Source organism: Crassostrea angulata, chromosome 3, assembly GCF_025612915.1.
Source record: "Crassostrea angulata isolate pt1a10 chromosome 3, ASM2561291v2, whole genome shotgun sequence".
NCBI classification, from domain to species: domain Eukaryota; kingdom Metazoa; phylum Mollusca; class Bivalvia; order Ostreida; family Ostreidae; genus Magallana; species Magallana angulata.
Genome location: NC_069113.1, coordinates 57,744,566 through 57,772,011, shown reverse-complemented (window position 1 = coordinate 57,772,011; position 27,446 = coordinate 57,744,566). Strand labels below are relative to the sequence as shown.

General features: G+C 35.8%; 1 protein-coding gene across 3 annotated transcripts in view; it reads right to left on the bottom strand.

Moving 5' to 3' along the window:
* Nucleotides 1-3,960: 3,960 nt before the first annotated feature.
* LOC128177977 (insulin gene enhancer protein ISL-1-like) overlaps nt 3,961-27,446 on the bottom strand; it is a 29,769-nt gene continuing 6,283 nt past the window's right edge. Inside the window, exons 1-6 of one of the 3 annotated variants that reach the window (XM_052844916.1) lie at nt 17,922-18,095; nt 17,332-17,521; nt 15,377-15,717; nt 10,310-10,596; nt 5,273-5,452; nt 3,961-4,654 (exon numbers count right to left, since the gene is read on the bottom strand). In XM_052844916.1, the coding sequence (XP_052700876.1) occupies nt 4,487-4,654; nt 5,273-5,452; nt 10,310-10,596; nt 15,377-15,717; nt 17,332-17,521; nt 17,922-17,961 (1,206 nt within the window). In that variant the 5' untranslated portion in view covers nt 17,962-18,095 and the 3' untranslated portion in view covers nt 3,961-4,486. Of the gene's footprint in view, nt 4,655-5,154; nt 5,453-10,309; nt 10,597-15,376; nt 15,718-17,331; nt 17,522-17,921; nt 18,098-27,446 lie in introns of those variants that run through there. The other 2 variants (XM_052844918.1, XM_052844917.1) reach the window with 2 other exon arrangements.

Here is a 27,446-nt window from a genome sequence, read left to right as displayed (position 1 = left end):
TAGACCAATGGGATTCGAGATAGAAACCCCGGAAAACGCGCGTGTGTTTTTGAAAACAAATCAAAAAATTTAAAAAATAACACACATGACCGCATGACAAATGTGAAAGTTTTCTGAAGTGGAAAGATTGCATGCATGTAGAATATTGCAAAGTACAGAGCTGCGTGCACAATACGTCGACTTAATCAAGCTAAAAGGGAAGGAGAATAGTCTCACCAATCACATCCCCAGGGAGGGCATACGTATTCAAAGTGATAGTCGAGTTATTTTCATAACAGCAAGTCTCGATCATAAAAAATAAAACACAGACTTGTATTTTAAAATCTTGATAGCCGTATACCTGAGCACATTTTATTTTATTTTTATTTTTATTTTTTTGAATTACTAGGTTCAAAATTCTTGACTTTCATAAGACAACTGATAAACACAAGGACGAACAAACAGACGGACAAAAGAATATAAGGTTTTGTCATTTTCCGGATAATTAACCACATATAATAACCCAAATCCGCATAAGCGTAAATTGCAAAATATTGAAATGTATCTCAATAAACAAAAATGTCATTAAAAAGGAATGGTATCCCAATAAATCTACGTCAGATCACGTGACAAAACCTAATCGTAACCCAGATTAATTGTGATCACTTGATCCCGATTTTTCATTATCTTGTGCAAAGAATTAAAACAATGGCGGAACGAAACCGGGGTGATACCCGATCTGAGTGTGACAAAGATGGGTTCCAGCTTACAAACATTACCATTCTCCCCAGTAATTCCTGAAACCTGAGAGTCACATCTCCAATCAATGCGTGCTGATTTACTATGTCAACTTTTTATTATGTCAATTCGTCGAATAGTCTAAAAGTCGAACCCAACACGTCAAATCCGCATCACTGCTACAATCGAACTAAAAGACAACAAAGTCCCGTTTAATGGGTATCAAATGAAGTCAGAATAATAGTTGTTTGTATTTGTTCGCCCAAGCGCGCTCACCCAACAAGGGCCGGGATATTGTTCGCTGTCCGCATCTTGTTCCAAATATTGATGTAGCCTCTTCAGCGCGCACCTGCTAGCTGAAAAGACAGTTATATGCTTCTGTCTATGAAATCAATTTTGCTCTCTTTGAAAATCAGGGTTTACTTTTTTGTAGATTTCAGGGACGGTTTGATTCTCTGGGCGATAATGGATGCAGCGCAACAAGAGATGTTCTGTGCCGCGCCGAGATTTGCTGAGATTACCCAGAAATCAATTGGAGAAGCTCTCAATTCTTTTCACTCTTTTTTCCGTTAGTCATTTTGATGATGCAAGACAAGAGACGAAGAAAAATTCATGACAGTCGGTAGAATGGGTACGACAAGATGTGAATTACTATTAGCTGAATTCAGTTTTACGAAAGAAAATATTTTTTTCGAATTGAGAGAGAGAGAGAGAGAGAGAGAGAGAGAGAGAACTTGTAAATATACTTCATTATTCTTGTTTTTAAAACGACAGTGTTAAAATATGACAGATTTAACCGTTTCATTCCGACGTTCGACCCCATTTGTCAAATTTTATATTTTGGACAGATTCTGACATTTTTGCACGAAAATACAGAAAAGAGTGAAAGGGGGACAGTTGTTATGCCGGCCCATTTACTGCGAATAATACTCTCATTTTTTTCTCTCCTCATCTCGGTTGAAGTCTGCGTGTAATGCTTTTCATAATCTCTCATGACGGAATGCAATGTCAGTTCATTACTTTAATTTATACAAGTATACTTTATACAAGTGCTTTACACAAGTAGAAATAGCTTGAAAATCAATTTGTCCAGTATATTTACAATTCATAAGCACCCATCAGTATTTATTTCAATAACCATAACGGAATGGTGTCCTCTCAGAAGAGAACGGAGACTGACGAAATAAGAGCAGACGATATCGAGCAGAGACTTCCAGACGATGCATCCCCAGCAGCAGACGACCGATCGCGCGCGGCCCACGTCCGACCAAGAGACCTTTTGTTCGCTTGTCTACTTGATAATTCACAATAAACTTCTTCTATTTGAACTTTCAGTAATTTTTTATCAATCAAACAAGCACTATCCAAACAGCTTGGAGCGAGAAGTGTTGTCTTTTCGCGCCCTTCTTATCTTCGAATTCAATAGGTTAATGCACTTTACGTCAAAAAATTCACAAAGAATATTTTGTTCATGTTGTTACATTTTTCCATAAATATGCTGAAACTAAACTTTTGTTCAGAGCTGGATTAGCTAGAGAGATTATCTGTCTGCTAGTATATTTTCTATATTCTTAGGGGGTAGTAGGGCGGGGAAAGGAATTGTGAATTTTTAAGTTAGGGAAGTACATATCTGACCATAAGCTACAACAGTCCGATAAAACGCATCCACTGATTGGATCCCCGGTATTATTTATGTCTTCATTGTTCACAGGTAAATCCTAGCGTCGTTAAGCAGATGTGACTTTCACAAGCGATTCATTGGTTTAAAAGATGTCTTCATTCGTAGAATTATGACAGTAACAGTTTCCATGACAATAGCCGGAGTTCCCTGACATTAATGGGAGGGGACTCGGGGATGTTGTCATGTGTCCGACCCAGAGAAAACCACGGAACAGGCTAACATGTAAACTAGTAACTCGCCGGAACTTCACAATAACATTGTAGAAAACTTCTACTTCATTACACTATTTATATAAGCATGTATACACCAAATATGTTTTGTCATTTCGATTCTTGACTAATTAATATATATTTAACTTTTCACTAAAATTGCTGAAACCAAAAATCGTAAGGAATGCTAAAAAAAATAAGGAAATGTACGTTGTTCGTTTTCGGAATTTTTTTTTTTTTTAAAGAATAATATATTTACCACAAATGTTCATCAAATTCGTTTAACATAAAAGGTGATGTTTTTTTTATTTATTTCAAAATAATTGAATTCAGCTAATACTTAAGTAAGGTATTTCTAAATCTCTTATTTTAATACCAGACCTTCAATATTCTCTATCAATCAAACCCATGCACTTTTGACATTGAAACCAGCTTTTGCATATAGAAATTGATTTGGCAATTCCCGGATAAGTCGGGCGATATAACAGAGGGTTAGAGTGGGTTGTTCGGTTTGTTTTTTTTCTGACTGGACTGAACATAGTCAGTCTCCGTCCTTTGTATTGCGGGACAGTCTATCGATTGATGCTGGGGAGTTGCTTTTTTATTGCTTTTTCTGTCGCTCTAAATGGACGAGATGTTTAATCAATCATAACGTTAGGAATCAAACAGGAAGTCGAATCGTTTAAATTATCCCGACATTCAATACCGCCTGTCCCCTCCCCGCCCGATCTTGTATTCCCATGGTAAAAAACATCACAAAATAGGGAACCCTTTTTATATGGGTCAAAACTAAACATGCATGTGCTTTAAACGAAACTTTTCTTTTTCTGTTTCATTCTCCTACTAGTGCGGAATTCCAAAATCAGATTTTCATTTTATGGGAATATGAAGAAAAGGGTAGAATATACATGTACATGGAATAAAATAACATATTACATGTGTATTCGTAAACTATACATGTACATTACATGTTTCCGAATCCTTCAAAATGCAGTTCATGCATATCCTACTGCGCATTCGTGTATTGTTTCATTATCTCATTCTGCACTTAACAAAATATATATGGTTTTCAATGTTATTAACAATAGTTTACTATTAGTGCATTATATTTTCTGTTGTGTTTCCACTTCTCCAACTTGAGCGGTAAACCCGGTGATTCTCCTTAATTCTCTACATATGTTCTTTATCATGCAACTGTTTTTGTCAAGATGTGAAAAACTTGTCATATTTTGAGAAATTGGCACACTTTCCCATCAACCTATATTATGTCTTTTTTCTATAATGATAAGACCAAGGATATTATGAACACATGAACAGCCACCAGATGAATGTCGTCAGAGAAAAACAAGACAATTATGTTACATGCATTGTTTAATAAATAAATAATGATAATAAATAAAAATCTGAAATACAGTTTATATACCTGTACAGCTAAAGGTCTTTGTATAACTAACGCTTGACCCCTGTAACGGGGGTGAGTGAGTTAATAATCCGACAGGAAGTTTGCGTCACATGTATACATGTAATGAAATAAAGCAGGTATTCGGTTGTCGTAAAATAGGTTATGCTGCTTGTACTGCTACATTGAACTTAAATTGTGTTTATTTTCTGTTTATTTACAAAGTTTGATACGAAAGCGCACACAAGTAGTCACAACATCTAGAATTACAAAAAAATCTCTGAGCATAGATATTCAGTAGTGTAAAAATGGCGGGAAACACGTGTCACATCACATGATCCGACATTACAAAATAAGCAGTCTTTCCCTGAATGAGACTCAAGCCTCCGTGTATTTCGTCTGGATTGTTTTTGTGTAATTTGGAATTCTGAGGAATTGTCACAGTTTCTCCATCAATTTAAACATCAAATTTCTGTAATATTATTGGCTGAGCGGACTCGACATTTCCGAAGGTGTTCCGGGAAAGTCTGAATCGGAACAGTTTCCGTCGAGATCTCCGTTTATCCATGCGTGACCGTAGGTCTCTGTGTATCCGTCGTTATGGTAGGATGAGGTGTCGTCGGAGTCTATGGTATCAAAGGAATTCATCTGGAAAAACAAGGACACCAGATATATATAAATTATCACTCCGGTCAAAATCTATTTTGGTTGTTGGTGGCAAAAAATTGAAAAATATGGTATCTACAAGTACTTTGCTGTATAATAAAGAAAATATCATTCGATCTAACATTCGTCTTAAAAATGAAAACAATCAACTCAAAGGTAAAATCGCACAAAGAACTTCAACACTGAAAGCCGCTAGGATCTTTTTTTTTTGGTCCTTTTACTCCTTCGGTTGCAGAAATCTGACATGCAGATATAAACATCAAATGGACAGAAGCAATACTAATTGAGATAGAAATGGGACGGAAATAATTCAATGTCAATTTAAAAAAAAAAAGATTAGAATTCCATGCATTTTAGCAGAAGAAAAAAATAAGCGTTGGCCAAAATAAGACAAAAAGCCAAATAAATGTTTGGAGCAAAAATGAATGCAAAACTTAAAACACTGCAACTTCACGTGAAGTGATACTTCAAGTGCGATTTACCGTGAGTTGATGGGTCAAATCATGTGATTATCTTTCGGACCAATCAGCACTGGTCATAGCAGACGACATGATCATCGTCATCATCGTCATGACTGACGTCACAGACAAAACTGCTCACCAGTTGTTGAAATGGTGGATGCTCTAATTCGCTCTGCATTGCAAACTCGCTGAGTGCTTTCCAGGGCGGCTGGTAACTTTGGACCTCGACTGGATTGGCTTGCATCGGGCTTTCGTGTCGCACGGGGCTGGAGGCCACCATCGGGACTCCCTGGAGCGGACCGTGTAATCTTCCTCCATTCTATGAAAAGAAACCAAAACGTTATCAAATGTTATAATTTCCAGATTTATGAAGCAAAGAGTAAACAAATTTAACTTACATCGTGACTTATACATGTAAGAAACTAATAAATTCAAAAAGGTAAAAAATGATTAAGAAGACTGTTTTATGAAATTAATTCGTTTTTCATTATTCTGTAAAAAGTGAATGAAGTAATATTTTTCTTTGCAGAATATTTTATTTGAGAAAGTGTGCCGAATAGCAATTTTTTTTACATAAAGAAAGTCGGGGAGGAAAAAACACTGTCGCATTTAGAATTGACTTCAGACAAAAGGAAATCATTCCCCAATCTGGTTGAGTTCTTTCTCGACTGATATTGCAGCGAATCAAATTTCGGCAATAAAATAAAGCAGGCCGAACGTAGGGGGTGGAAATCAATTAAATTATCTAATTTTCTTGTTTTGCAAACATAAAATGGATTTGAATAAATTCATCAGAAATGAAAATACATTAGACCGACATTCTTATTGCTTTCTGTATAAGATTATTTTAACCAAAAAAATGTCAATGGCTTCATTTACGTCAGATTATTCCCAAGAACTACTATATAAAAAACTAAATGTGTTTATTTTGTGTTATTTTTGTGAGAACGATATGTTTTGGAACTACGACAATCAGAATAAATAGTTCTCCTGCAATCGCCTTATCTATGGTGTGAATAAAGGTTGGAAAAATCGCAGAAAACCACCGTGATACTGTAGATTAGAGTCTGAGGAAGTCTCAGAACCAACCCCCTCCCACATTGCCCCGGCCGTATCTCGTGCTATCAATAAATCCCCGCTTCCGTCCCTCCGAATTATTAGCCAGATGCTAGCCCATCGATATACACTTTTACGCAATATAATGCAATTGTTGATGTATGGCGGGATTTGGGGGGCAACATGATCGTTATGGAGTACACACAAGCTGGGAAGATGTTGCATTGTTTACATACATCAATAAGATCGGGCTCGGCAGACAGACAACAGAGGCACACTTTGTCGGGAATGCTCCGGAAGTCAAGAGGATGGATAAACACTTCGCAAAACCTTTTGCATGAACACTATTTACACTTTTTGTGATTTTTCAAGATTTTTCAATGTATATTAAAATGGAAATAATCGTGTAAGTGCATTTCGGGGGAATCAGATATAATCGATGTTTCTTGTAGTGCAGTGACCTTTAAACAAAAATGTCGCGCGTACGAACCCAAAAAATCTCTTGTATAAACACGGTCTGGGCCTTTTTATTCTTATACATGACTAAGGAGAAGACAAATATTCCGTGTTGACGCTATTTTTTGCGCCCGAAGCTTATGAAGTCTATGCCTTGAAGTTCATATCGTGGCATGCGACTTAAAGAATCACGGCAAATCTTTGGAATTCTATTGTTATTTGCGTCCGAACCGGAAATGGTAAAATATCCAAACGCCATATTCTAGGCGACGTACCACATGCAATTCTTTTGTAAACTAAATAATAAATAATGACCACGAAGGCTGTATGCGGAAATACATGTAGTTTAAACATATCTTTCATAAATTCTCCGAATATCTGTGTATAAAGCATCTAGAAAATCAGAAATATTCAAGGTATTTTAGCTCTTTCTGAAACTTCTGTAAAGATTTATCGATGCAGTATTCCATGATACGATTTAGAACTAATTATGCAGAATAAAAGAAGTAATCTAATTGGTGAATTTCTTAATTTCCGCAATAAGCGGAATAAAGGGGTCGAAAGAGACAGAAAAGCCGTTTGAATAAAAGGAAATTAAACGGGAACATGCTTATGTAGCCGGCAAAATTGGCGCGGAATTAGCCGGCACAAATTTGTGATATCTTCAAGTCAACTAGCTACTGGGGTCATTATTAATCTCCTTTAACACGCGTTACCAGCGCTCTCTTCATAATTCCAAGGATAATAAAGCGAGGGATCCAGGGGTTCATTTGGTGAGGGGGGTCTATTGTCACACAGAAATTGACCGTCTAGATTAATTATAGATTGATGACCGTAGAGATGAGTGTTTATCGAGGGAGACCTGTCCCATACTTGTCCCCTCGATGATTTCGCGTGCAGAAAAACTTACGATAGCTCCTCAAACAAGAAAATTAATTAAAACAAGTCCCTCATGCACCAGATTCAAACATTGCTTTCACGTATTATTGTGATATGACATGATAATTACAAGGTCTCATGTTTCCAAACACAGCAGTAACCCAAGGGGATTAAGATCGGGATCAATATTCTTACTAATGTGACCACAGAAAAGTGTCGCGATTGCGTTTGAATTTTACTTTTTTGTAATTTGTTGAGAACGTCTCGTTTTCCCTGACATTAAATTTTTAATTTGAGATCGATTGCAAGGAGCAGTAGAAATGTCCCACTTGAGAGCCAGTTTGGTTTTTTCCATCTTGGACGAGAAGAAAACAAGTTCCCTAAACTGTGGGATTACAGAAAATAACACGACATTCCTCTGCATTCTTATCACCCTCAATACCGCCGGGTCATCGCAGGGAAAGTTTTAAATATTATCGGGTTCACGTCAAATCAAAGTCGCATAACAATCACGCAAATATTTAGAGGGAATTAAAATAAAACCAAGCATATTTCAATATTTCTATCCCTGATGTACTTGGCTAATTATTCTTATATACATACATGTATCTTTCGAATTCATAAATTTGATACCAGTGATTTTCTAGTTTCGGGGATATTCAGCATATCGTAAAATATACATTTAATCATAAAAAATGAAGGAGATGGCATGCAGGTTGAATGTTTTATAACGAAACATCGGAGACCTACACTGTACATGTATGTCCTGATCGAAAGTTTAAATCGCTCTGTCAAAATTTAGAACTCTTAATCCTTTGACTTGGAACCATCTTATATTTATTGCCATCAATTTATTCTCTACAATTAAGGAAGCATCTTTGCAAAGGGCAATGTGATTTTGATAGAGAATAAGCAACAATTTACAACACATTATAAGATAATTTGATGTCGGGCACGAGATTCTAAGCGAAAATTATGTCGAAGGAAAGACAAGCGGAGATGTTCCTGTGGCGACAAGAGGAAGCAATTTGAGGGAAACAAGTTGAAAATTGGAGGCAACTTCATCCGAAACTGTTGGTCAGGAAATTAAGTTGAAATAATTTGACTAAATAAGCGTGTTGAACACCATTGCATTCCTGCCTCCAATTGTTCCGGAATACGACTGTAAAGGTATCTGATTTACCGAACCGACTTCTGAAGTTGGGGGGTTATAGACCAATTACAATTCTGGTTCTGAACGTGATGCTTTGGAATTGTTCAGAATTGATGGAATCTTCCCGTCTATTCCCTGATAATTTACTTTCCGTGTTTAATATTCAAGCATTTCTTGAAGCATTAGATATCCCGGTATACTGAAATTACCCTCCTAATCGTGAAAATAATGCGATGCATTTTGTAATTTTTGACATACGTGGACGAATCTTTATAGCACAGCGTATTTATTTCTTATCCAGTTTGCCATATATAATGTTTAACAAAATCTTAACTCTGCTGATTTTTTTAAAAGTTAAGCTAAATTGGGAGGGGGCCGTTTTTGCTATGAGAAGAATAATTCGGTGATATGATATAGTGTCTGCGAGGCCTGGATCTTGTGTCAGTGAAAGTAACCCACCCCAATCCTACAAGTGACGGTGGATTAGCACCCCACAGTGAGCCAGGGCCCGAATCACAGACTTATCTAAACACCAAAACACTTCAAATCCCAAATTATTTATCCAGCGATTGTGGCGAGTGATAAGATTATTTCATAATTTCTTGTACAAATATATGCCGGCCGTAAATCGTAACATACACTAGTCCTGATTCCCCATATATTCCGTAGAGGGACTGTGTCACATACATCACATTTTTTTTTAATTAGTAGCGTAATAAACTCTAGCGGTAGGAGTTTGTGGTTTTCTCGGAGAATTCTGGCGTTTTGGGGTTTTTATACTCTGTATTTTCGCGGCGTGTCAACGCCAACTTCACGTCGTTCTGTCATACTCTCTGGCGTCCCCCTCCATGATCCGCCATCACAGTCATAAAACCAAATTTTATGATCTCATCTCCTCATTATAAATTTATCATTTTAGCAACTCTTTCGTTTTATGCTACAATTTTACACGTGTAGTAAAAGCGAATTCCATGCGCGGCCTCGCATTTGGCGGGATTGAACCAGATAATAAAGAAGACATTTCAATGAATGCTCGTTTCAGGGTCATCAAAGCCTAATTAATACGAAACTTTTAAAGATTTCACACCTGCTCAAACGTCTATCAGAGTGATGAATAATTTAGGAAATGTTCTGTGTCGTCACTGGGGAGTTTTCAAGGCTGATGATTAGATAATTGATAAAGAAGAAAGGCTTTAGAGACGGATTATTCACTTATGACTACTAATCATGTATTATTCCTGTTATGATAAAGAAGATGAATACCACGATAAAATAAAACAATATAGATATAATCAAACCATTCAGGGTCTGTTTGTACATGTACAGTATAAGTTTTAAAATCTTTTATGACATTTTCGTTACACCTATTTGTGTAAATACTATTTTTCTTTACAGTTGTCACAGACAGGTAAATTACAATGCAGACACACACACATTCTCTCTCTCTGTTTCAGCATCACAACTTAGTATGAATGACCACTTTTTGATTCCTAAGCATTATTTCTCTAAGTTATTCTTTTAACTTGACTGTTTTATGACGAATAGAAACAAATACTGTCATTTTGATATCTGAATTTTTTTTCACCGTACTTTTAAAGTTTTGTTCACGCATGCGTAGATGTTTACACTGACCTTTTCCTGTTGCTGCTGCTGGATCTGCTTCATCATGATGCTTCGTTTTTTATCCTTACAACGCTTGTTTTGAAACCACACTCGTATCACCCTCGGGCTTAGCCCAGTCATTTCTACTAACTGTTCTTTCATGAGGGCGTCCGGTCGGGGGTTAGCATTGTAACATGTTCGCAGGGTGTGCAGCTGTTTTTCGTTAAGTACTGTTCGAACCCGGGTGGGCTTTTGTTCCGATTTGTGTAGATGACCCCGCATGCCGTTAGATTTCGTCGAGACTTGTTCTACCCGGCCTGTAAACAAACAAAAATATCAAAACAATGATAAGTAATTATTCACACATCTATCACAAGTATTATCAATTAAGTTAATGTATATTTATCCGGCAAGATTTGGCTATAAAATATCAACATAAAAATACTTTTTTATCATTTTTATCAAGTGTTTATTCATCCGTCAACCTACTTTTCACAGTATTTTTATCTTTAGAATTTATTTGATAATTTGATTCATCTATTAAGATATTTGATTGTTACATGTCATTTCATTACTTTATTTCAGCGTTTCAGCTGGCAGCAGTAAATGTCTTCTATTTTAAATTCATTTTATGTGTTTTATTTGAGATGTGCAGCCGACGAAGTCGTGTCTTACAACTGGTGAATTTAAAAAATAATGATATCGATCGCACATTGTAACACAGGTGCTCGGAATCGGTGTATGAGTAGGGAGCAAACAGAGATCTCGCGAGATCTCATCAGCCAAACATTTTTGTCTCACTAGGAATGGCACACAGAGTTTCAAGTCGATGAATTACGTTTGGACAATACATGGGAAAAAACTAAGCACTTAAATCCTACATTTTATCTACATCTCTTTCTTTACGTCTCCGGGAAAAAAATGTTCCTGCAAGGGTTTGAAAATTACCGACACATTTTCTAGTCCCCCTGGTTCGGTCCCCCTGCAGGCTTTTAGTGTAGATTTCTCTACGGACCAATATCTGCAACCGGAGCCTTGCTATCAAAAGAGCCACGTGAATTATTGATGATTGATTTCAAGTGTAAGTTTCGTGTGTATTAAAAATTGAAGGAAATTGACAGCAGAACGCAGGCCGCCGTTTTCAGGTGATTAGTGCTCGCCGAAGACATGGCCGAGGTTCTTTCATCTTGTGTCACCGCTCCGGTTTTTACCGTTTTAATGTTACTTTCTATAACAATATCTCCCGCGGTGTCAAATGTGATTTTAACAAGATGGTTTATCTTGCATGGCAAGAATTGAGGGGCTAATTAATTAGCGCTGGAGATGATTTATGCCTGTAAACTGCTCAAAATAACAAGATACCTTTTTTCTGTAGAGAGAAATGAAAAAAAAAAAATTATCTTGCCCTGGCAGGCCAATCAATCAAAGAAATAATTGTTTTTAAATCGGTAAGTAAAAAATTACAATAATTGTGAAGAGAGCTCCCCACGAGGAGCGGCGAATAAGTCAAATATGAAATTTGTTGTCAGCAAAATTAATTTGATTTATTGGCATTTCACTTCATTTTAGTTTAAAGTAATACGAAATAAAATTTATTGGTAAACGCAAATATTTATGAATGTACTCATGAAATCTTAAATAGAAAATAACACGATGAGAAATGTTGAAAAATACAGATCAATCCCATCAAAATAAATTCAATTTGAACAAATATTCTCGGTTAAATGAATCTCAGAATATGTATTAAATGAACACAAATATGCTAAGCTATACTGTAATGAACAAAAGCTATGAATAAAAATTAACAAAATCAAAAGTACAAATTAAACTTTTCTAGATTTAAATTTCTATGACCTATTTACCATCTTATTTATGTAACATACATGTTCCATCATTGTTAAATTTTACCACACATTTTCTTTTATTAATCATGTTACTATCAGCATTTTCATATTTTTCGTTCCTTATTTTGATCAGTTTTCTGTCGGGGAGTGTAATCTGTTATAATAAGGCTCTGTTTGGATTCTAGTAACTATTTTGATAAATAAAAAATAGACTAGTCGTCCAAAATTACCACCCAAAAACTAAGTGTAGCGAGTTATCAAAATATCATAGTCATAATGGGGGACAAAAAACGTGGAATGAATACAAGTGGGATTAATTAATAAGAGGGGCGGTCGTTTTCTTTGAGTAGATGCACCCTTTTCGTTTCGGGTGAATAGAACCACCAGAGAAGGGGCGGGGTACTACAAAATACTCCAAAGAAAGAAAGAGAAATTCCTGAGGGTTAAAATAATTTTTATAAAATAAATGTTAATAATTTATTTTAAAATCAGCAATGTTACTCAGCTTCGAAATATGCAGAAATCGATCCCCGCGATTCGCCTATTATAGATTTGTATCGATAACAAAAGATTTTGTAAAAGTTTACGCTCTCATTTTTTTTAATTTCAGCTCGTGGGTTGAATCTTTCAAAATATTTGACGAGCAACAAGACTTGTGATGAAAACCATTTCGTCTCGACTTTCAAGTGCCAGCTCCCTGCTCTACCACACACAAGTTTCTTATTATTAAAAATGTTAGCTTCCGACGTATTCGCCAAGCTGACATTTTTATGCAATTTCAACAGTTAGATAAATTCCTGCTTTTTAGAAAGTGACAAATATTATTTCTCTAGTGAATATATTTTTAATTGAAAACATCAAACAAAAAATTCTCGTTTTTGATTCCCTGTACTTTAAATCTACATTGTGTCGATATAACTGCGATGTACAGATTGCTGCTCTGTGTAGACTACTGTGCAGAACATTTTATTTATTCGCCATGAAATGGTAGAATACAATGAATAAACACATTCACATCAACATAATGTGCATAATTTGATCTAGCATTACATAAAAACCTCTTTTTCTATTAGTTCGGTATGCCTTTACTCTCGCCCTTAATGAGTTTCAGACTTGTGTTTCTGGTTGCCTCGGACTTTTTGGTCTGTGCCGGTAGAGGACGTTTATTTGTCCAGCGAACATTTTCTGTTGTCAAAGCTGAATGTTAACAAGTAAAAATTTGTCAGGGGACATGTCGGGCCGCTTAGGTCCTCAGTCTTACGTGAGCGCCGTGTTAGCGACGTTCTCCATCATTTTTCATTGCTCAGCTGGGATTTCAAGCGAGTAATTCGGGAAGACAAAAAGAAAAATATGAAAAAATACAAACGGGGAAAAATCTGATATCAGTAATAATTGTAAAATCCGTCCAAGCGAGGAGAGCACCTGAGTGATTGAGATTACCGGTAAGACTAATTAACGCTTGTTACGTCGTGGCCTGAAGATAGAGACCTTGTTGAGCGACTGTGGTAAAACTTCGGAAACTCGAAATCTCCGAGATCACAATTAAATCCTGGTGTGATGTGATTGAGAAGAAATTAATTACACTAATTCCCCTCCAGTCCCCTCAAAGACTGGTGTAAGTGTTTGTTTTTAACTGTTATCCCTAGACGAGCTGTGTAAAAGACAATTAACTGACATTAAACGATCGATGCTTCTTTTCAATAAATAGCCAACTCTTTGGTGCTGCAGGTTGAGGATAAAATTATTCGGGTGCGAAAAATATAAATCATTTTATAGGAGGTCCTTAATCAGCCGATGAATGCTTTCATTTTGATCGGTGCTTTCATGCAACATTTTTATTCGAACAAACGACAAAGTTATGCTTGTGTGGATGTTTTAATGGTCTACCTTTGAAAATATTAAAATTTCTAATTACTGTTTTTTCTTGAGATATAAGATACAGTTAATCCGGCGATTTTCGCCCGCTATCACAAGACTCAAAATTAAACCGTAATCCCTTGTTGTATGCCTCGTTTAATTATCACTTTGTCAGCGTTGAATTTCAATTTCAATCAAATGTAAATGATTTATGAAGTGTAATTATGGTCATTTTAATAAAAGCTCTCCCTTCGCCCCCTACTAGAGGCCGCCGGTGAGGAATTTAGACGTGGACAAATTTAATCATGAATTCCTGCCGGCCGGGGAGATGGTGAGGAGGTTCTATCCCACGGATAAGTTCAAGCAGATACTACATCTCTATAATCCCAAATTTTATAAACAAATGACCAAAACAAACTGGCCTGTCACTTTCTTACGAGGAAATAATCGAGATAAGGTCTCAATAATAACAATTAGGTCCCGATAACTGGCCGGTAACACAGACCGTCAATGAGGGGACCCACTCTGACCTGACCCTCGTAATATGGCGACGTGAGACTGACCACAGAATATTTTTCAGTTTTTATTTGGTGGTTTGAATCATTGTCCTTCTCTGGGCTAACCGCAATGTTTTGTTAGTGTTGAGAATTGATACTATATATTCTATTCCAAACTAAATGTCTAGGTCTGTAAAGTTGTAGAAACGTTTAGCCTGTTTTATCAGTCTCGAAAAATTTAGAAATGTAATTATTTATTTCTCTCTTGAAATTAATTTACCCATTTTTAATCATACCCGTAGATTTGTGTTTAGCTTGACCCAACATCTATGATTGAAAAATTAAAGACTTTTTGACAAAGAGATATCTCGTTACTTCTGACAGCTACAGATATTATGACAATATAACAACCCGGACATCCACCCGGCGACATTATATGAATGTATTACAAAACTCGGACACATGCCCATCAATAAGATTTAACTCCATAAATGTTAGGCGCCAATATTATAAATATATGAATATATTAAATATGAGCCCCAATATCATAATTATAAGAGTTTTTAACATAAAGCCGCCATCATTATTTTACTTAATAATATTATAGCTGTCGATAATATAGGTATATTATAGCCACCAATATTATACGTATATGACTATATAATATTTCTCAGTCAATATTATATATAGCGACCAAAATTATGAGTATATGACTATATAATATTTGTCAGTCAATATTATATAAGATATAGCCACCAAAATTATGAGTATATAACTATATAATATTTGTCAGTCAATATTATATAAGATATAACCACCAAAATTATGAGTATATTACTATATAATATTTTTCAGTCAATATTATAAATATCTAGGACTAGCACAGCCCGGACACCTACCCGCCAGATGTAATCCTCCTTTTTGAATGTCACTATTATTATTGTTGTCGTCGTTATTGCTGTTGCTCAGTTTCCGGATTTTTGACGATTTGGGACTGTCTTCTTCGGCACTACTTCCGTTTCCGTTTTCTTTTGTTGGTGAGGATCGTTCTACTACATCGTGATCTGCTTTGCAAAACAGTTCATCGTCTTTTAAGGCGAATTCGTCGCCAGGAATTAACTGTCTACTGCAAGCTACACACCGGAAGCAGTCTATATGATACACATTTTCCCGCGCTCTCATCACAAAGTCGCTTTTACCGAATGACATATTACATTTTGAACATTTTGCTCCAAAGTTCCTGTAAGGGATAAAATATAATAATCATTTCTGTATCAACAAAAAAAAATTAAAATGAAAAATAATAAAGATAAAATATGTAATACGTTTCTTTTTTAAGACACAGTAAGTTAAATTTTATTTCTATTTTTATTTATCCGTAGTCGCCGGGAGAATGCACGTGCATTTCTAGTCCCCAGTAGGAAGTGTAGGGGGATGGCGAGACCTGCATCCCATTCAATTGTTTTATCGGCGGCTGTTGTTAATACACAGTTATACCAACGATTTAATTTCCTTCGTAAAAATTTCAAAGTGCCACCTTCCAACGGGCGCTTGATAAAGAATATATCTGCCATGATAACAACTCACAAGCGAAATAAGCAAACAAAAACTTTCTGCTGTTTGCGTTTTGTGCGAGATGTACGATAACAGAAATATGTCAAGATATAATTGAAGCAGATTATTTTGGGGGGAATCTTAATCCAGTCAGTGTTTAACTCACACGTTAGCCATGGGAGGGACAGATATCTCCCCGATTATCTCCCCCTCCCCCCGGGCCTCCCCTGTGTTCTATCCCAACATTCTCCTAACACATGGCTAAACTATAATTAACTAAAAAACGAAATAATATATATTTGTATTTGTATGTGTATATATATATATTTTAATCGTCTCGGTCCGCGCGAGCGAGATTCCTTTAATTATCGAATATTTTTATTGATATATAAGAAAAGCTATTGAGAGGAGATGAAATCACACTCTGTAATTTTCTTAATCTTTAATAATGGCTGTATTTTTTTTAGTAAATTGAGCAAACAGAGGACGTCTCATTAGACAATGAGATGGGATAATATTGGACATTTTACCGCCCCGTGTTCATTCTCTCGGACTGAACTTGTACAGCATGAGGAGATGGGGATTCTTTAATTGGCCGAGGAATCTTTATAATATCTTAAATGACAGGACATATGTTCCGGGATCCCTCAGCCTTGTTCAAACGAAATCTTATTAATAGAACACGGTTTAAGTTGACGGCAACACGATTCACATACCCCCTTCCTCTAAAGCCCAGTGTCTTATTACTTACATGGTATTAACATAGATATATAGGTATATATGTAGGTCGCGATCTGTCACTGGACACTGTACCCCGGATCCTCCTCGCGGATTAGTCAAATCTCACTTTTTAAATCCTCCGGGCGATATCTTTTTTCCAGTTTGTTTTGAATTTGGCTTTTAACTTTTACACAGTTTAACGGACATTTAATACTTTATTAAAATTTTAAACTTTTTCCCATGTCCGGGAAAAAAGGAATAATTATAAATAGGTAAGCTATCTAAACCAATCGATTCTTGTGAATGAGTTTGGGGGGAGGTGATGTACAAATAATTGTTACGTATTTTTTAAAACATGAATATTTAAATGTGTCATTGAAATAACACACCGTTGCACTTACTCCCAAGAGATTTCATAATTTTGCTATTGTGCTTATTCGCTAGTTAAAATTAAATCTCTTGGGGATTTCAATATTTAATATCTGTCCCATCAATTTTCCTCGATTACGAGAAGCACAAGGATAGAAAAAAAAGAAGATGGTCAGGAATAGAAAGAAGGAGGTCAGTCTTTGACTCTCACCTGACATAGTCTTTCCGACAGTATGTTTTGCCTTCCCGGACAAAGCACGTGCAACTTTCATCCAAGAATTGGTTGCAATCAGCACATTTTAAACACGATGCATGCCACTCTAGATCCGGGGCCACTCGTAAAATAAATTGGTCATGAATCTGAGAACCACATCCCACGCACATGGACAATCTCCGCTTCTCTGGGGGGACAAAACAAAGTCACAATTTAAATATTTGGAAATATATCAATTTTGTCGCTAAATAAATAGAACAGATTTTTGAATTGATTAATTAACTCCAACCTTTGGAAGCTAAGCTCCATGTTATCTGACAAACATGTATAATAATGATAATAATAATCAAAGTAAAATATGGATACAAATAAATTGAATCGGCATGTCATAAACATTTAGAATTTATTTCCTTTCTGAAAAGAAAATAAAATATATGCAAAAATTTACAACACGTAAAGTAGAACATTGTATAGTATATTCTTAATTAAAATAGAAATTGTTTACATTGTAAACATAGAATGTCAATCAATAAGAAATGTTGGGGTCCCGGTGCCGGTTTGACGTTTCCGAGTTTTGGGAGACTTACTTTTGGCTTGTGGTTGCACGGGTTGGGCATCCGCCGTCATGATGTCGACTTTTGATGGTGCAATTTTGAATGTTTAAATATTTCACACAGTCAAAAAATAACAGAAAAAAATCTCCACAGAAGGATTATCCCTAACACATCGGTCAACTTGCACATGTATAAGTGAGGATTGAAAACACTGCTATAAATTCCTACCACGACCAGCTGACTTCTGATTGGCTAACGCCGCGACATATAATCCGGAAAATACACGTGATCTCTCTATTTATTCAACGAGGGGGCGGGGCCTATTATCTCGCTGGGCTCCTCTGCCTTGAGTAATGTTGAAAGACACGAGTAAAGCATAGAAATAGAACTACCACAAACAAATATTAAAATCATACTAAACAAAACAGGGCTGGCAGCGAGAACTCGTACACGGGGGCTTATTTTTTTGTGCTAACTTTACAATTCTTCTACACAGCTCAAAACTAGAGAACAGCTTGTCAAACCCTGTCAAAACATCCACTCATTACTCAAACGTTTCATTTCCTAAAAAATATTCGTAGGTTTTTAGTAAGATATTTATGATGATCTTGTTTAATAATAGTTAATGTGGTTTTTTTACGAGTCCAATGCTAATTAATTTTAGCTTTTCATATATAAACTTCATTTTAATAGTCTATATATTATTTTTTTGCATTCAATATATTTCAACATTTTGTAAAATTATTACAATTGGTGGTGTCTAATAAATGCTTTTATACAATTTGAAAAAGTTAATTTGCATCTAAAGTGATTCAAACGTTTCTTTCTTATACATTTAGAGATTTGAATTTAGAAACAAAAAATGTTTACTTAAAAAAATTCCCTGTGAATTTCTGTTTGATCTCGCTATATAAATGTGTGAATAGTAAAAATATTTTATATGAAGCAATGTTTTATTTCAATCTATATTCCGTTCAAAAATGCATTTATCTACTGAAAAGAATTAATTCAGGACAACAAAAAGTAAAATAAGACATATATAATTTCCATTTCTATCAGTACACTGTCTCAATATGATGTATGAATGTAAGATTATTGTGCACAGATAATAGGATTATTATCGATAATCCATTTGTTAATTGAAGCATGCATTATCTGTACATATCAATATAAAATCTGCTAGTATTTATAATTTGGAGATAATCTCATCTGTTATTTCTCGGGCGCTGTGAGAATAGCTGCTACTATCGAGTAAATATTTTCCCAAGAACAAACTCGCTCCTCGGTAAAATGTCTTAAAATCACCGACACGGCGTTATATACACATAGGTAATTTGTAAGTGTTTGAATGGGACCGCTAATACCACAATTTGACCAGTCTATAAAGAAGTAAACGGATTAACGGTATACCCGCCGCTAATCCAATTTCTTAATATTTGTTTTTTCTTTATAATGAAGTGGGCCGTGCATTTGATCTAACCGTGGGTTTATTTTATGAGTATATATTTTCATTCGAGAAATACTTTTTTGTTGTTGTCCAATACACATTTCTTCCTTTTTTATTTTATCCAAAACACAAAATAAATTGCAAGATAAAATTGTCACATTTGGCAAATTCAATAATTAATTTAAACACATTTGACTGATATTCAAATGGATTGGATAACAAGCATATTCTATTTAAACCCTCTCCACAATACAGAGTCAAGTAGCGGTGTTATGAAATATTTTTATAGAATATAGAATTACCAGTTTACAGAGTGATATATTTATATTTTGTATACATAAGACAAGAGATAATTAAATATTAAATAGTAAACGTTTTCCACTTATAAATTGTAAGACCATTTGTTGGTTAACATATGCATTCACACCCCTATTAACAAACACACGAACTTATATATACTCAGAGACATACACACATAAGAATGGAGTTTTTATGATTCAGCCATTTTGAAAAGGACAGTAATGATAAAATTAGCGGATATGGATAAATAACACCACAAAATATAGATCAGACTGAAGCCAAAACATAATATCAAGATCAAACTTTTATGAACTATATTATGTATTTCATATCGAACACGCATAAAATACAAAAAAACCACGCTACATGTGATGCTTGGAAAATTTAATGAATGTAGCTAATGTTAAAGTAACACGATCTGATTGACTATCGTGCAAACGGAGTAATAAAAGCATGGCCGTATTATTAATGTAGAACTATCACAGCTCTGGAATGCAGAGCTCTTGTGTCTCGGAGACAGTGTCTCGATGTAAACGAAGAATTCTCTCTCTCTCTCTCTCTCTCTCTCTCTCTCTCTCTCTCTCTCTCTCTCTCTCTCTCTAAACTATTTCTCCCTCACAGAGATGAATAGAATATAGAAAAAAAGATAATTTATACAACAATCACATATACACACAGTACAGATACTGACGGTTATTCTCGATATTAAGTTTAAAACATTGGAATAAAGAATCCATGCAATTTAGTGTCACAGACAGAACAAAGACCGCTAGAATCAATTAAATAACACACAGTACTTGGATTATAAAATTAATAATTATATTCTTGACCCTGGAGTCCGCACGTGTCGCACAATGCTATTGGAAACACACCTGAACACCCCGGGGGTCAGGAGAAACAGGTATAACTGTTATTTTCAAAAATCTGTTTTTATGTACAAATTCTAATTCTTCATCAGATAAAAACTTTTAACTTCAAAAAATGCATTAAGAATGAAAGTATTTTATTTCTGAATTTTGTTAAAAAAAATTTAATAACAAAGATGCAAAAATAATAATTCTTCTCGGTAAGATTAATATGAAATTCATTATGAGATTTTGCCCGCAATGATGTATTTGTAATATATTTGTTTCAATTTTACAGAACCTGAAATAATTTCAAAACCCTAAGTGACTCGAGAGAAACTACCGATTTTCATTCTGTTGAATGCAAGTCATTATTGATTAAAAGACAAAAATATCCAATTGCTAAATACTGACTACACCAAGTGTAAAATAAAAACAACCTCGTGAAGTAATGTCAACTTTAATTTTTATAACACTTAATATATAACATACTCTCGTGTAACAACCCCAATTTCTATTCATTTCTTTTTTCTTTAATCTGGGATACGCAATCTCCACACTGAATTATGCTGTTTGCAAGAATAATATTTGGTAATTATTTTTTTTACTTGATATACACGTGTGTTGTGTTCTTGAATTATCACCGAATACAGTGATTCTGTGAGATAATTTACTGAGCCTGAGCTAAAATAACTAATTTTAAAAGTTATAATGACAGTCTAAACAAACATTTCCTATATTTTTTTTTCTCCAAAGTCCAACGCAATACTATAAACTTTAAAAAATGAAAAAGAAATTGAAGGAATTTTTAGTCTTAATATAGGGAAACCATAAAATAGATCGGCCTTGTTTTCAGTAAGATTTTTTTTTTGTTCGCATTTGATATGATGAGATTTAAACAGATAAATTTAACGCATTGTAAGAGACATTAGCTATCGATTATCTGCCAGGATTGATTTTTAATTCCTGTCAACGACTCGATGAACGTCCATTGATGACATTACTATTTCTCCACACGCAATACAGCGGCCATTATTTGTATAATAAACCTAGAGAAAGTAAGTCTGCGAACTCATAACAATGGCGGGTATAGTCACGGCAAAAACGCACGACAATGGAACAAAATTCATCGTGGAATTTTAGTCATTAGTAAATATATTGACATATTGGTCAAATATTGTAGCGGAGGGGAGCGGAAGAGAGGGTGGCGATTCGTACATATACTGACAGACTGCGCTGAACGCGCATATTTACCGGGCACGCGCTGCCAACAGTAGCAGACAATCAAACTTACGTCATTACGAGTGTGTGGCATTTTATAAATCGTTTGTATCGGAGAGGCTGCAATGCCAAACAATAAAATAAAACAATTGTGTTCGATTTAGCTTTATTTATATTTTGATTTTATTTCATTGGAATCATTATGCTAGATTTTATTCTCTATTCTTTCTGAGATTTACATTAGTGTTTTTGCTCTCCATTTCTTGAAAAATTTAAAAACCCAGTTGTCCAAATTTCCATCTGTTGATATTTTTCTCCTGAAAAATGGAAAGATCTTACATATTTTTTCCCCAATAATTGCATGGTAAAAAATAATGTTTGCTTTTTTTTCATTTTGGAATAATTAGTTCCTTTTGACTCTTTGATTGTTTTCTTTTTCAAATCAAAATGGGACAAACATTAGGAAACAATCTAATCTCTAATGATAGCGTGATTAGATCGCGCACCTTGTCAGCAGATTAAGATGAAATAAGAGCAGTCTTTTTGTTACCCTTTGAACGCTCGTTATAACAAATTCATATTGCTTTATTGAGAGCAGAAAAGACAGAGAGGTAAATTAATATTAACCCTGGAAATCGCGCGTGACGTCGGAAGACTTCACAGTAAGCGATCAAAGATTTCTATCGTCAGCGCTGTTATCTTGATATCGTGTATACAAACTACCAGAGTTAAACACAAATCACCGGTCTACCAAAAGATTGGTCCACCGTGTGAAGTACATTTTGTACCTATGTATGGCCGAGAGCAATTATAGCGACTGGTTCATTGAGCGAGGTGACGAAAGCTCTGACGCAATCAATTTATGTTGTCTGCGCAGTGCCTAATGGTTCTCGCAGTCTCTGGCGATTTCGTCTTTCGGTCATTTCAGAGGGTTTGGGTAAGATTTTCCCATCAGGTTAGAAGTTTAAAACCGTTTGTCACCCGAGTGCTAAACGTCCCAACAAGAGGGACCAGTTATCGTCAGGGGCCCTGTTTATGTTTTCACAAAGAGTCGTCCACTCTTCCGGAAGGTTTTATGTTCGAGTTGGGGTATGGGAAGGCGACATTTTCACGTGTAGAACGGGTTTCTATACAAAGAGATTTTGACTCGTGGACTGGATCTGCAGTGATAAGCCGGGCCTGGCGACTACTCGGCGACTGCTGACAGGAGCGAGTACCCCTTAACGGCATTGATTTGGTGTTCCTCGAGATTCTAATTCCGCACTCCCTCGCTACCGGCGGACGGCGCAGGAACGCAGCGCTAGAAGTCCCTTCCAGAGCTTGCCTATTAAAAGTAAATTATGAAATCTCAATGACGATTTGACGAGATAACTCCGTGATAAACAGCCCTTTCCCTTTTATCTCCCAACACGCATGCTACAAGCCCTCGTCCGCTTCGACGGAGGGTCCTTACACGGGATTTAGCCTAACGATCGCTCTGTAAATAAGAGATATGCTTTTTAAATTCTATGATCAACTCCTATCAGTTATTGAATAGATTAATCTCCCTCTAAGCTGAGAAATTTTCACCTATTTTGTCCGTATCTGGAGAGAGTCGTGCCCGATTCCGGTGCTTCGGGGAGACATTGGACGAACTTAATCCGGAATCTTTAATTCTCCATTCCCGACTAGCTTTCTACACAATGGGCGGACATATCAAAGGAGGGGGGCCTAAACGTTCTTCACTTTTTATCTACCAATGTAGGTACACAAAAAAGAACTTGAAAATTATGAATAAATAATTCATCTTGTTAATCTCTTTCAATAATATTATCAAAATCGGGGATAAGTGGTTTAATTGTTATGCCTAAGTCTTGGGAAAGTCGCACTTAGATTTACGATCCTCACTGTACATCGCCTGTCTTAACAACAGTTCGCTCTACCCAGCAAAGATGAGAGAGCTTTACTACTGAAATATTTCAAAAATTTTAACATAATGTAACTTAATCAAAACATCCCATAATGTTCGCATGGTGTGAAATTAGGGTTCTTAATGCAATCGAACTAATGCGATTACGAAAATCACCCGTACAAAATTTACAATACAGTCTTATGAATCCATGAGCATCTTGAATAGACATAACAGCTTTCGCTGCCCCATAAAGTCTACAACTAAACTTGATTATTAATTTGGTACTTGATGGTTTTTGCTGATTCGGGGGACGAAGGAAGCCGTGACTCGGTACTGCTTGTACCTTATTCCGGGATTTCAAACTCCGCTGAATGGTATCTGCATTAGAATCACCGCGGTACATCCATAAAGAGGCGTTATGATCTTTTATACAAATTAATTCGATACTTATTTTTGTATTTACGGTAATAAATAACGAATAAATCCCGAGTTCCATCAAACTGCATAATTTACACTCCGGTGGCGTTTATTAGGAAAGGTAACACGCACACTTAATATTTATAGTTTTTATGCATGATATATCTTTATTTTTTCAAACTAAATAAATTTTATTTTTCATCATGCATGACAAAGTTTTTATTTTTTCAAAGTTTACATCTTTATACTTATTATCACGTGATGTATTTTATTAAAAATAATTATTTTCATATCATGCATGACATATTCTTATTTACTTATCATTTATCCAACGGTAATGGAATTTCTGTAAAAAAAAAAAAAAAAAAAGGCAGCATAGTCGTGTAGATACCCGTGTATTAAGTTTGTCTGTAGTGTAGCCTTTTCGCATACAGACTACGATCTACTAACAGCGACTGGTCCGCCTTGATGTGAAATGTTTGGACAGCTTAGTTAGTGTATTTTGCTAAATACACATCGAAGCTAGTGAACTCTTCAGGAGGAAGGTAAAATGTTGCATTGTTTAATAACATACTAGATCTTGTCAGCACGCCATGTTTGTTTACTCAAACAATTCGCCCATTAGGGTTCCTTTTCTGTTTGGCTTATTTGTGAACAGCCGCGAGAAATCGCGGGGCATTCTATGTCAAAACACAGGTTTTCACGAGATCTTGAACACATCTCGCGATATCTTAACAAATTGACTGATCACCAGTAGAACCATGCATGTCCGTTTGGCTGTTTTTGACACGTTATGATAATTCGGGCGGAGACGCGAACCACTTTTGAAGTAACAGTTTGTCCCCTGATAAAGATCAGCTCAAATTTTCAAAACGGACCTAGTCCCATCTTCAGTGATCGCGAATCACATCTAATTAAGACGTCCAAGTCTCGGCTGAGCAAATTTCTTTAACTGGGGAAACAATGAAAAAAAGATATACATCTACACGCCCTGGGAAAGGAATAAATCAAATATTTTATAGAGAAAATTCAAATAAAATTCACATTTAAATTTGGGACTTGTTTGAGAAGAGAAAACAAGCGAGCTCCCTGCTGTACAAGGACGTAAGCGGCCCCTCTTTCCATGTTGACCCAGCACAACTTATTTAATTAAGTCCTTGTCCGTTTTTGGAGGGTCCAATGGGATTAGTGAAGTCGCTACAGCAATCGGCTTCTGAGACAGCCCTATGTGTTGACATTCGGCTGGCGGCCGCTATTTTGACAAACCTCCTATCCAAACAAGCAGTGTGCCTGTTTACCTCGTCAACATCGAGTGGGGGCAAATATGTACAAATTCCAAGAGCCTCTGTAAAGCTTCTGGTTACATATTTTATGTACACACCGTTATGTAAAGTTTATGTATCAAAATATTATCAGGCGGGGTACATACACAAACACCCGACAGATCTTACCGGACACCCTCACCGCACTGATACTTGTTCGGTGTGGGTCATGAGATTCTTACAGGGGACGGATGGCGGTGGTCATTTTTAGGCTCTAGGTACTTTCATTTGACGAAGATGTCGATACCTGTTATAAAGCTATAGGAAAGTCTTTAATGTTTAAAGCTAAAATGTTTGGATTTTTTCTGTACTAAATGATACTTTATGACCAAAATATATCATATTTAACAGTTTAAGGCAGGTAGGATGGTTAGTTTGTTGTCCACACAGCCTCCATAGCTTACTGGGGGATGTCGAACTCAATGTTTCACGGGGTATTCAGTACTTTTGAGAGCCTTTCCGAAAACTAAGATCTGAATTTAAAAATCGAGAATACAATGCCTCACATGTAACAATGTGTTCAGTACCCATTTTCGATATATAATTATTGTCATTGCACGAAATACACATCATATTGTTCATTGTTATAGTATCATTACTCTGCTTACTTACATTTAGAAATACATTTAAGCCACGATATGACGTCACAAAAATAATGGACTGCATAGCGTATATAACTATGGAAATGATAAAGAAACCATTATATCATTTATAAAATGAAATGAAAAAATATAAAGCGGCAGCCTGGTGGCGCATTGATACAGAAAGTTTCGTGTTAGTGGTCATGTGGCGGAGTGATACCGGTATCGTTTGTGAGTTGTCTTGTGGCGGATTTATCCTAAAATATCCACGTCTGCCACGTGAATCGCCATCATATATAGGACGCGGGCCTCTGTGACAGAAGAATACGATGTTTATAGCGGACTCTCCTGGGAAATCTAGCTCCAGTCTACATCGTAACGGATCTATATGATTAGGTGGCAGCGAACATTACACCACTTCACCGCATCGACGGCGCATCATTCTAATTAACGAGATATGAATCTCTACAGCAATCAAGAAAATTAAAATATATAGGTATGCATTCATACTACCCAGAGACCAAATCCACGTGTAACTTACAAGGAGTAAATGCTAGAAAATTAGATAAAGATATTCTAGAGCATATATATTATCTTTTAACTTTTACCAAGCAGTGATGCTACCATTTTTCATTTAGTTTTTTTAAGTTCAATTGATGAGAAGAAGAAAGAAAGAAAAATAAAGCATTAATAGGTATTCTTTTTTCATACTTCCACTTCAATTTTAGTAAAAAAAAAATCTTTCATAATCAAAAGATGAGACTCTATTGATTGACGAGTCTTGCCCGACGTTCAAGACGATCGCGGGGTAATGCTTGACAGCGTCGCTTCCGGCGACATCCATAATGGCGGCATCGCGTGACCTTTGTATATACCAGTTGCGCGTGCGTCGTGCTGCTCCGGAAGTTGGTTGTAATACATTAGGAGAAGCTTTGTAATTGCCCAGTCAACTCCTTGATTAGAACCATTTAATTGCCTGATGTGAAAAGGGTAAAAAATAAAGGACGAAAGGGGATTTCAAAATAACGTGAGTCCATCACCGGAAAGTCGAGCGTGTGTAGATATTCATGATGTAGAAATCATCATAGAATACGAAATGACGGATTGTGGGAATCCGGAATGCTGAAGATTCCCAAGCCAACACAATCAAAGACTCCTTTCTTCATTAGATATACACAGATAATTCTAGGAAAATTAAAGCTATTTCCCTTTGGAAGCTTAAAGGATTATCATATCACTGGGAAAAACGCATTCCTTTTCTTAAAATTTACATATTAAGCATTCTGTTTATTTATTTATCTATTTAAATGTGTTCATTATTTTTTTTTAGATTTATTGTTATAAATAAAAATATACAAATTTATCTTATCCTGGAACATTGTTTTGGGCAATAGTTGTTTAGGAACGATTGCAGAAACGAGCGAATGCTGCTTTAGGACAGGACAACATAACTTCGGCGGTTCTACATGCAATACACAAAAGACGTAAAATAGTGATTCGTTCCTGGGATTTATAGATTTCATTAGTCCAAACT